Source organism: Lagenorhynchus albirostris, chromosome 1, assembly GCF_949774975.1.
Source record: "Lagenorhynchus albirostris chromosome 1, mLagAlb1.1, whole genome shotgun sequence".
NCBI lineage: Eukaryota > Metazoa > Chordata > Mammalia > Artiodactyla > Delphinidae > Lagenorhynchus > Lagenorhynchus albirostris.
Window position 1 is genome coordinate 179,833,572 of NC_083095.1, and position 11,979 is coordinate 179,845,550.

An 11,979-nucleotide genomic window follows, 5' to 3' on the forward strand; every position below is an offset into this window, starting at 1 on the left:
TCGAACCCTCACCTCCTGCACTGGAAGGTGAAGTCTTAACCACTGGACCGCCAGGGAAGTCCCTCAAGTTTGTTTTTATTTTTTTACTTATTTTTTTCTTTTTACAATGTTTGTAAGTTTCAGGTGTACAGCAAAGTGATTCAGTTATATGTATATAGGGAGGCCTCTGGAAGGTTTTCTCTGAAGAAGTGACAGGACATCATTTACGTTGCCACCGCTGTTGAGAACTGGGACTGAGACAGGGTAAAGGGACCACCGAGGGACCTGAGGGCCCCTGCCATGTTCTAGAGGAAGAGAATTCATACGGAAAGAGAGAAGTATGCAGAGTCAGAACTCAGAAATGCGGGTCAGGAGGGAGAGGTGAGGAAAAGAGAAGGATCAAGGTTGGCTCCTGAGTTTGGGGCTTGAGCACCTGGGTAGATGGTGGTCCACTGACTGAGATGAGGGAGAAATTAGTTCAGGGCATGACGGGAGGGGGGGCAGGGCAGGGAGAGGGAACCAGGAGTCCTGGTGGGGACACATCTGAGGTGCCCGTTAGGTAGTCAAGTGAAATATCAAATAAGAAATTGAAATATGGAGCCCGGCGGGGAGGTCAGAAGGGAAGATGTCCATTTCTTAACTATGAGCGTGAAAAGCCAGGGGACTAAACAAATAAGGTCATGCAGATGAAATACACTCTGTAGTTCCAGAAGAAGACCCTGGACAGAGTCCTGGGGTGCTCTAACATTTAGAGGCTGAAAGAAGGATGAAGAGTTCAATAAGGCACCTAAGGAGTGAAGGAAAACAAGAATAAAACCAAGAAGGTGGCCTCTGGATCTGAAAACATGAAGGTGAGGCTGACAGGGGCAGCTTCCCGGGAGCGGTGAAGGTGGAAATGGCAGGTGGGACGCAGGGGGGCGGGACAGCCACTACAGACCACAGGACACAGCGGCTTCAGGCGAGGGTTTTCAACTTCTGCTCTAACAAGGAGCAGAGAAGCAGAGTGGACGCTAACATGAGAGATGTGACACCAAAGGAGGGTTTCTGCTGTCAGGGCTGTTTATTTTGTTTCCGAGATGGGAGGTCCCAGAGCCGGGAACGCCGTCCAACACCAAGTGAGGCACAATGGAAAGAAAAAGTCTTTTTCTCCAATTCGGTGGCCACCACCCACAGGTGGCTATCGAGCACTTTAGGGAAATCTGAATCATAAGATTTAATTTTAATTAAATGAGATTTAAATAGCCATCTGCGACTGGCAGCCAGCAAACTAGACAGCACGGTGCTCCAGCGCATCTGCAGGCTGATGGATTCGGTGTCCAAAAGCTGGTGGATTGGGTAGCAAGGAGAGTGGAAGGCGATACCTTCTACGTGTTCAACGCCTTCTAAAGCCTTAAAGGTAATCAGCTAGGGGGTGGGGGAGACAGAGGGACAAAACACCAGAGGGAAGTTTAAGGAGAGTGGAAAAGTAAGAAATAGATTCAAAGAGCAGAGAACACACTGAGAGAGAATAGTACAGTTCCAGGGTTGAGTACCACTTGCTTTTTATGGTAAATTTTAAAGTGGCCCTTGTCAGAACTGTTAAGTTTTTCTCTGGCAAACAAAGCCTCCTCGGCCTTTGAAAATCTGCCCTCAAACTACCTTTTCAACCATCTCCTAGCACTCCCCCTCATTCACCTCTGTGGTTTTCGATCCTGGTGGCAGAACCTTTTTTCCCTTGTACCTGTACAGTATGTATTCCTTGCCCGCAATTAAAAAAAAAAAAAAAAAGTTGACAACGATGAGAACAAAACCAAGCTGCTCTGGATGAGGCTGAGGTGAGGGATAAATTCCCCCACCAACTCAGCCCCCTCCCCCCAGCCTCAGAGGCACCTCCAGGGAACCCCGGGGTTTGAAACCAAAGAGTTACCCCAGACAGTGCTTCTCAAACTGGAAGGTGCTTACAAATCACCTGTCTTATTAAAATGCACATTCTGCCCCAGAAGGTCTGCAGAGAGGCCCACAGTGCTGCCTTTCCAGCAGGCTCCTGGGTGACGGCTGTCGCCATGCGTCTGTGGATTACACCTGGAGTGAGCGGCGAGGCCCGAGGCCACGGCCACAGCAGAGCCCTCAGCATCATTCACTGGGTCGGCTTACCTTTGCCAGTATTTCCCCTTGGCCACACACACCCTTCCTTGCCTTCTCCAGCTGGGAGATTCTATTCCATCTTCAAGGGCCTCTCAATGTCACATCCTCTTGAACCTTCTCCAAGAGTCCTGGGCAGAAGTAATCATGACCCAGTCGCCCCCACCTCCGAACCCCCCGCACTTTCCCCCTTTCTCACTCTGCTCCAGCCACACAGGCTTCCTTGCAGTTTTCTAATCATGCCAAGTCAGCACCAGCCTCAGGGCCTTTGCATGAGCTATTCCTTCTGCCTAAAATGCCCTCCCCCAGATATCCTCATGCCCAACCCCTTCATCTTCATCTCTTTACTCAAATGTCTTCTTCATAAGGTTTATACTCTGACCACCCTATATAACACCCTCCACCCCAGCATTCCTGATACTATAGTCGTTTATACACATGTTTATGCATATGTCTGCTTCCCCTGCAGTTATGAGCAATTTGAAGGTACGGTCCACAATATATTCATTTTGCATCCCAAGTGTCCTGCACAGTGTCCTTATGTTAAAAAAAAAAAGGTGAAATATCAAATTAATAGCTGACACAACCTGTAACTAATGAATCTGAATTACATTTGACTCCTTGAACTGCCTGATCAAGGCGTTAAAGATACAAAAAAGAACATTATAACAAAGCAGAAAAAGACATCAAAGCAAGGGCACAAAGATAACTCTAAAATGATTAACTTGTAACTCAAAGATGCACAAGGATGCCAAGTGCAATGGTGATGTTCTGTCTGTGAACCAGGATAAGAGAACAATTAATTTAACATGCGCTCTAGTAATTTTCCATGTTTTGCCATTTAAAATACTTTAAAAATGATAAAATGAAAGCTAACATTTATTAAGAACTTGCCATATGCCAGCAACTCTTTAGGCATCTTACAAGTACCAACGTATTTAACCCACATAACAAACCTCCATGATAAGCACTATTAATATCTCCTTTCATAAAAGAATTGTGACTAAGGTCACACAGCCAACCGGACAGTGTGGCTTCAGAGCCTGAACTCCTAACCACCGCGGACCGGTGAAAAACTATGCTTACTTTGAATGTCAAGGTTTATCTTTAGGTAGGTTACTGTTTTAAAACTCCCTACAAGACTTTTCGTAAAGAAGTTTTATATATGCCCTCTTCCTACGTGCTTTGAATATAAGCAATGCTCTTCTTTCTGTAAAGGAAAAACTGTTTTCTCTTTTTCTCCATGCTAATAGCTAATACTTTGTCAAAGCCTTTAAGACTAAGGAAGGAAAGAAAAGATCTCCAAGAAATGAATAACTCCCGGGCCTGTCCCAGGTAGCACAGTTCCACCGTTAAGGGTACGAGATTGAATCCCACCACCTACTAGCACTGTGATCTCGGCAGGTAATTAATTCAACCTCTGCCTGTTCCTACTATTCTTCCGAGCCGCTGGGCTTCCCACCCCACACCATCCCCAACTTATTCTTGCGACGGTTCTTAACTGGGTTCCATGAACCCTCAAGTGGTCCGTGGATAGAATTCAGGGGATCTGTGAACTGGGTAGGATGTATCCTATGTGTTTTCATTAATTTGTTCAAAAGCATTGTTCTAAGAAGGGATCCACAGCCTTCACTGGACTCCCGTGGGGTCCCTGGCACAAAAAGCGGAAATGTGGTTAAAAGTATATACCGAGAAATAAGCTAGGAGGTATTTTTAACTGTTCAAGAAAGGAAATAAACCTGGTTTGGTTGGTAGAGGTGAGAATGTTAAGATATGGAGTCAAGGGAAATACCTAGGTATTCCTAAATAAAACGGCATCTTTTACCTCCCTTCTAACCTTCTAGAAGAAGCTGCCCCACTTCTACTCATTGGCTCCATAAATCTTTAAGCTCTCACACCTGCACACACACATCCGAATCAACCACTGTCTCAAAAGTATATCCATGAACACCGTGGTCTCCAGCACATCTAATTCCGCTAACCTTCCGGCTGACTTTTCTCTTGTCTCACATTTCTTCCTTCTCCATCCCTCCCTCAAAGCCAAGCGTCCCAGGTGTTCCTATTTCTCCCTCAGAGATTGAATTTACCCCCATGGCTTCAACCACCAATCCTGCATGGATAACTATCAATTCTCCATCCCAGCCCTAACCTTCACCTGAGCCCCAATGCTACCTTCCAACACCCCGCAGGTGGGCACAGTCATTAGACTGTCCACCACCATCACCTGCAACTCAACACGTCTCAAATCAAAAATCTGTGTATCCTTTCTCAACACACAATTCCTTCTATTAACTTTTCAAGCTCGATCACATGGTCACCATTCTTCCAAGGATTCATCACATGCTGTCAGAGGACAAATCCTGAACATTTTTCCTTATTTTTAACGATACTCCTTCTACTGTATGGCTACTCAAAGTACAGGCTGTGGACCAGCGGCGTCTCATCACCTAAGAGTGGGACAAAAGCAGAATCTCAGGACTCGCCCCAGACCTGCTGAGTCAGAATCTGCATTTTTAAAATGTCCCCAGGTGATTCAAACACACATTAAATTTTAAGAAACACCTGTCTAGCGCTTATTAATATGCTACCAGCCTAACAGCATCGGAATTTGTTCATTTTTAGGTATCAATTACTGAATCCTTATTATGTGCCAATTACAGTGCTAGGCTTTAAATACATTATCTTACCCTCAAAATAATACTGTGAGGTAATCATCATCATCATCTCCATTTGTAAGAATGAGTAAATTGAGGCTCAAGAGAATAAATCATCTATCTGCTCAAACAGCCCATCAGGATGGAGGCAGGATTTGAACCTAATCTGTCTGAACACAAACCATTTGGCCAAATTGCACCAATTCCCTTAAATTCCAAAATTTGTATCTCCAAGGGTATGTTGGCAGATTTAATTACTCTGGGTGACTGCATTTTCTAATCAACATAAGGTAGATTTTGTTTGTTTATTTACAATTCTTGCTGAAAATCTTTCTAAAGACATAGTAAACAGCAGACAATCCTATCATAGAAAGAGAAATCATGGTCTTGCCAAGGGCATCATTCTGAATATTCAAGTTCATTCTAAGGTAGTCAATAAATGGAGAACAAAATGTATTCTGTTCTCAGGATGTAATCCCAAGTTTTAGGGGGTATGAAAATATTTCCCTAATAATAAACTTTGTGTGTGTGTTGTGTGCTTGGCAGTCTTCTTTTCTCTAAAGTAAAGGGAAGAAAGAAAAATTGTGTGAGACTAGTTCTTGAATGAATGGTTATTTGGGTTCCATTCACTGGGTTCATCTAATGTCTAGCTCATTACTGTTCTCATTTAATTGCTTCATTACGTTCCATTCAGACACTATTTCATAGTTATTTCACTTTTAAACCCTAGTTTCCTTCTTTTACCTTTTTCAGTGCCCAAATATAAACCCATGAACCTAAAAGACATCACTATTTCTTCAATATTATTTCAATTCCAGGACCTTGTTGAGAATATAACAAAGGCGACGATGCTCAGCTCAGAAAACCGCGTTATCTGCCAAAACACACAAAACATGGCGCATGGGCACCAAGACAATCTTAGACGAGTACTAGGTAAGTACTAGCTCTAACACTAGGATGGATACCTGCCTGATGTCACCTGTCCCTTCTCTGGGAACTGTTCTTCCCCAACTCCAATGGGCAAGAGCTGCCACCTTTTCTCAGCGGCTTGGTCTAGGGAAATGCCACAAATGATGGAAGCCAAACCAGTCAGAATCCTTCCATTGGACTTTTATAACTGAATCGGAGACAGAAAGACCCTTTTGGGGGGTGGAAATTACAAAATGTGAAATTCAGGAAGTATTAGTTCCCTGCCCTGTAGAGGAAACCGGACAGCAATGAGCAAGAATATAGCCAAACGCACCCAACGACACCCAAGCACCTGGTTCCAATTATTGCCAAAGCCCAGCCCCAGCCCTGCTCTCCTGGTCTGCTTACCAATTTGTCCTTCCACCGTGACCTCCAAAACCCTCCTAATATTTACAGATTTTGCCTCTGCTCATCCACATTTCCACAGCTTGCAACCAAAAAAACGAACACTAATGTTGGTTACTTCGAAACACTACGTTTGTTTTAAACAAGTTTTATGCCCTTTCAATTTTTTCTATGCAAAGGTCTTCCTTTAGATATTGAAATAGGCTTTTAAATACTCATTTCTAAAAGGCCCTCATTTCACTCCGCATAAAAATCTTTTAGAATATCTATTTAAAACAAGGCTTGACTCCTAACATTCTACATGCATGCTCCACACACTAATAAAATATAATTGTAAGAAGCTAACTCCCTGATCATTTTTAGTTTAATTCCAAATGTAACAAGACAAAATTGCCTCAAGTCATCTTTTCCTTTATGTATTCAATTATATTCTCTGCTTAAAATACTTAAAATAAAAATTGGCAGTGATCCATTCACTGATGGGTAGTCTAAGTCAGAAAGCAGTAACATATCGAATTAACCACACAAAGTCAAGCTTATTCTTATCATTGAGAATTACCACCACAATGGACTTGAAATTTTCCACCTTAACTGCAAGTTTCTATATTTCAATCAAATAGACTTGGACTTAATAGACTGCAACGCAGTCTGACTACAGTCAATCCCACAAACTCTTAGTTCACACATCTCTTGCAATCATCACCGATTTCCTTGCCGCAAGCATGGCCTTGAAAATTCCCTGAGTGTGGCTGCATTTGCAAGGTTATAATAGCGATGCAACTTTTGTTATACACTATTATTCTTCCTAGTCTGGGGCTCCTAACTTAATGGTAGGAACCTACTCGACTGTAAAAGGAGTCGAATCTTGAAGTTAGAAAAAAAGTTGGAAATCATCCATTCCAGTCACCTTAACTCACAGATACAAATATCGATACAAAAATAGTTAATAGGCCCAAGGTCAACAGCATTAGAGAAAGAATTAGAACATGGATCCAATGAGCATTTTACTATGGTGTGTAGATGACTCCCAATCTTGTAAAATGCTTAAAGGATCCTCCATGTAGTAGATGACTACGGTTCCCCTTTAGTGCTCCAAATATATGGTTATTTCTAAATGTCCTTAAGACAAATGCACATGAATTTTAAAAGCAAGAAATTGCTATGTTCATGACATCTTTTCCCATTAATCCTGATCACATTAGAAATGTAGGGAAGGACTGATTTGAATGATCTCTTCCTGCTCTACTAGGCTTTCTCAAATGTCTCCATTCATACACAATACAACTGACAAATTTATTCTCATATTATACTGTAGACTTTGGTGCATACAAGGTCATATGAAAACATTTATTTAAGACTTTGTTACCTAAAATGAAATCAACCAGAAACACATGGCATCTGAGTGTAGATCTCATCTTTATATACCCATCCTTTCTTTAAAAAAAAAAAGAAAGAAAATAAACATTTTAAAAAAGAAGCCTGTGAAACAGACCCTTCTTATGTCAACTCGAGCCCTAAAAATAAAAATATTTGGACAAAAATGTGAGGGGCATTTTTAGCAATCTTTTGCACAGAGGCTAGCACAATGTGCCTGATATATATTTGTTGAATGAATAACATGGTTATACTGCATACTATGGAAACGACTCCTCTGGATGACTACACTTAGACTTGCTAACTTCTCTTGAAAGCAAAAGAAAATGCACTATCTACAAATCACATTATTTTAATAAGCTTTAAGTAGTTTCAAAATATTTCCAATTAGCAAGAAACTCTAAAACAAATGTAGCAATTCAAAAGTATAAAGTAGCAACAGAAGTGGGTACAGTAAAACACCACACAATTACAAGGTTTTCTAAAGTAAACTGGAGTTGGGACTAATTCCCAGACAGCACACCCTTTCAGTGGCATATTATCATCACTACTTTACTAGATTAAACGCTCAGACACAAACACTCTCCTGACCAAAACACCAGAACTTCAAAGGAGATAAAAGCACCCATACATACAGAACTAACAATATTATTTTTTTAAAAAGCAACTAACAGCAACATAATAAAAAAACTTAAATTTAGAACATAACTCTAAACTGTACACTTATTACACAGGAAAAATAACACTTTATTTACTTTAATAAAACGTAGGGGGGTTTTGATGCAGTAGTGTCCGCTGTTGCAAAAGCTTGCATTCCTAATTGCTCAAGAAGTTATCAGGAAGTTAAAATGAACTCCAGGCGATCAGGCATTAGGCTGATAGGAATAATCAAGTCTCAACCTTCTTAAAAACAGTCACTGCTTGCAAGCACAATCGATCAATCCTGATACAGTTTCACCTTTTCCCCAGCTCAGCCTGGGAAAGAAAAATACAAATACGATGCTTTTGAGCCGTTTCAACCAACTTCACTACACCGAGAATGTTCTTTCGAAATCCAACATGGTTTTCTGTCATTTCTATTATGTTGAAAAGGGCCCACAGACATCCATCGAAATCAAAAGTACGGAAGGCAAGCGTACACTTCTCCTCAGAAGCTAACCAACTGCAGTGGGTAAGGTCATGGTCAAAATTCACAGGCTCATTTAAACTTTCATGGCTCAGCCAACAGCTCCTATCAGATTTCCTGATCCCAAGAAGATTAAAACTGCAAGAGTTTCTCGCTGGAAGATCAGCAGGAAACTATTTCGGACCCTCAGACCGCAGTCCGCATAGCCCGCAGCGGCGCATCTCCAGGACCTCGGGCTAGCGGGTTACGCTAACCTTTCCAAGCCGTCTCCTCCAACCTCTGAAACAACCCCCTCCCCCAAACGGGTGCAATCAACTCAATACAGCCGTCCACCGCGCCCGCCGAGACCCCCTCCCGCTGTCATCCCCAGGCCGCCCTTCCGCAGTCGGCGACTTCGGCCTGGCTCCCCAAGGTGGGGGAGGAGGTCTGGGGAGCAAGACTCCCCGCCAGGCAGCTCTTCAGCGGGCACAGCGGCAGGGCGATGCGGGAGAGGAGCAGAGGAAGATGCTAAACACCAGAGCCATATTTACATTGGCTTTATCTTTGCCAAAAAGATTCCTGGCGTCCAAGAATATCGCCTTTAAAGGGAAAAAAGGACCCAAGCACTAAGCCGCTGCCCAAAGCTCCGCGATCTCCAGTATTCTCACCCCTGTGCCTGGTGCGGGGAGGCTTCATAGGCTCCCAGCCTCGGGCAGATACACCTGCCGGACGGCGGAGGACCCGGCCTCCCCCGCCGCCCCCGCAGAGGAAGAAAGCGCCGGGACTCTCGCCCCAACAGCCCCCGCCGGGGTGACAGCCCAGGAGGAGTCGTGCCCCGCACAAACTTCCCAGTTCCCGGGCTGCAGGGGACAGATCGGCCAGCAAGCGGACGCACGGACCGGGGGCGACACTGGTACCCGCCACAGGGCTCCACTGCAAATGGGACCCCCGCGTCCTGCATCCGGCCCTAGGTCCCTAGGGGGTCCAAGTGGCGCCTGGGCGGCCCCGAGGGGCGGGCGCGCGGCGCGGGGCTGGGGGCACCGAGGCGCCGCGGCGAACGGGCAGCCCCGGAGGGCAAACAGCCGTAGGGCCCGGGCCCCGCTCGGGCTCCCCGCCCCTCAGCAGCTGCAAGGGGTGGAGGGGGAGGAGGAGGCGGCGGACGAGGACGACGACGAGGAGGACGACAAGGAGGACGAGGAAAGGGACCGCGCGCCGCAGCCCGAGCCCTTACCGAGTGGTTTACCCCCCACATCAGGACGCTGAGCAGCGGATCGCTGGCCCGAAAGAGCTTCACTTTCTGCGCTACGAAGTGCTTCTTCTTGGTCTTGGTCTTGCTCGCCAGGACGGAGGACCCCAGGTTGCCGGGGGTCGCCATGGCCGCCGCCTCTGTCCCCTCCACCGCCGCGCTCCCGAGGCCGGGGACCCGCCCTCTCTACACGCCGGCCCGGGGAGGCAGCTGCATCCCCCCCGGCGGCGGCCCCGGCGCGCCGTGCCCCGCTCCGGCCGCCGGCACGCTTGTTCCGCTCTGCCCGCGGTGCCCGCTCTGCCCGGCTGGCGAGGGAGGCTGCGCTCGGCTCGCGCTCCGGCCAGCTTCCCGCGCCCGCCGCGGCTCCGAGCTCAGCCCGCGGCTGGACCGGGCGCGCCGCGAGCGGCTTCCGCGTTGGGCGCCGGCGTCATGACGCAGGGGGCGGGCGGGCAGCAGCTGCGGCGCCGCCGGGCGGGGCGCGGAGCGCGAGGCGCGGCCGCGGGACCGTTAAGCTGCGCCCTCGCGCTCCGGCTCCGCGGCGGCCTGGCCGCCCCCGGGTCGCAGGCGAGCTCGGGGCGGCAGCTCCCCGCCGGCCCAGGAGGCCGCGGGGTGGGCGTGCGGCGCGGGGAGCGTGAGGACTCCCGCAAGGTATCCCTTCTGCAGCTCAGGAGGAAAGAGGGAAGGATGGGGAGAGTAGGGAGATCGGAGGAGAGGAGCCCCCAGAGACGGTGGTCAGGCGAAGGAAGGAGGCTCGGGGCATCGCCGCTTACCGGTGCCAAGAATCAGGAGAGCTAGTGAGACGTGAAACGCTGCGTGGAGACCAGGGCTTCCCTAGCACCGAAGGAAAGGACCTGGGCACATGGTTGGCCGTCTCCCAAAGTAGCCCTGCAATGAACTTATTAATCCTTTTGTGCCTTTAACCATCGAGCCTTTTGGACCCTAAACTTGGGCCTTCCCACATGCATGCAGAAGGGAGACTCCCACCTAAGCCGCTGGGCTGTTATTCCCACCACCACTAACGCCCTCCCTAGATGGGACCCTGATTCCTCATTTAGAGCCCTTGGTTTGGCCAGGAGAATCATGCCCCAAATTGCACCTTCTATGTCAAATCCTCCGCGATGTTTCCTATATCCGTTTAATTCATCTCACTCACCTTCCGCGGAAACCTTTTCACTGTCTTCATACACGTACACCTAAATTTAGCCCTTCTTAATGCTGGGAATACCTGAACCACCTCAGGAAGCTGCCATTCCAAGTATGTCTAAAAACCTGTTTTCCCTATATCTTCCCCAGTAATTATAACCCTGTTCAGCCCACTGGGCAAGTCACTATATATCTATTGTCATTAATACTCCCCCTCAAGTATAGTGGTCTCCTACTGTGTACCAGTTAACCTGCTTGGTTCTCTCAGGGAAAGAAAGCATGACAGATCCTGATCCCTTAAGGAGCTTGATGAGTCTCGAAGGGTGGGAAGTGACAGGTCACGTGGTCACCTTCATTTGCTCCTTTTTGCTTTGACTGTTTTTTAAACACAAGGGTTGCCCCAACATCCTCTTATTCTTTCTCTCTTGCTTCATACTATTGTCCCAAATGTTATCTGCTCCCCCAGCCTCAACCATCACCACTCTTAGTGGTTAAAAAAAAGAACAACCTGAATTTGCAGTGAGAAGAGGTGGGGTTGCCCAGTTCTCCCACCTATTTGAGCAGAGAACCTCTCTGAGCCTCAGGTTCTTTGTGTTAATAATAGAATAATCAGGGTACTTCTGGTGGCGCAGTGGTTAAGAATCCGCCTGCCAATGCAGGGAACGCGTGTTCAAGCCCTGGTCTGGGAGGATCCCACATGCTTCGGAGAAACTAAGCCCTTGCGCCACGACTACTGAGCTTGTGCTCTAGGGCCCACGCACCACAACTACTGAAGCTCGCGTGCCTAGAGCCTGTGATCAGCAACAAAGAGAAGCCACTGCAATAAGAAGCCCGCAGAACCTCAACGAAGAGCAGCCCCGGCTCGCCAGCAACTAGAGAAAGCCCACATGCAGCAACGAAGAGCCAATGCAGCCAAAAATAAATAAATGTATAAAATAATAGAATAATCAGACACAAAGGTCACTTTAGGGACTACTCTGGGCCTGGTAATTATAATCCTGCCCTACCTACTTTATAGGATGTTCGTTAGAATCAAAATCAAC

General features: G+C 46.9%; 1 protein-coding gene across 2 annotated transcripts in view; it reads right to left on the reverse strand.

The window, feature by feature from the left end:
• PIP4K2A (phosphatidylinositol-5-phosphate 4-kinase type 2 alpha) overlaps positions 1–10,118 on the reverse strand; it is a 178,313-nt gene extending 168,195 nt beyond the window's left edge. The window contains exon 1 of one of the 2 annotated variants that reach the window (XR_009542738.1): positions 9,779–10,118. Coding sequence is in view for 1 of the 2 variants with exons in the window: in XM_060161426.1 (XP_060017409.1) it covers positions 9,779–9,922 (144 nt within the window). In the remaining variant the exon portion in view is untranslated. The remainder of the gene's footprint in view (positions 1–9,778) is intronic. The other variant, XM_060161426.1, reaches the window with a different exon arrangement.
• Positions 10,119–11,979: the final 1,861 nt, after the last annotated feature.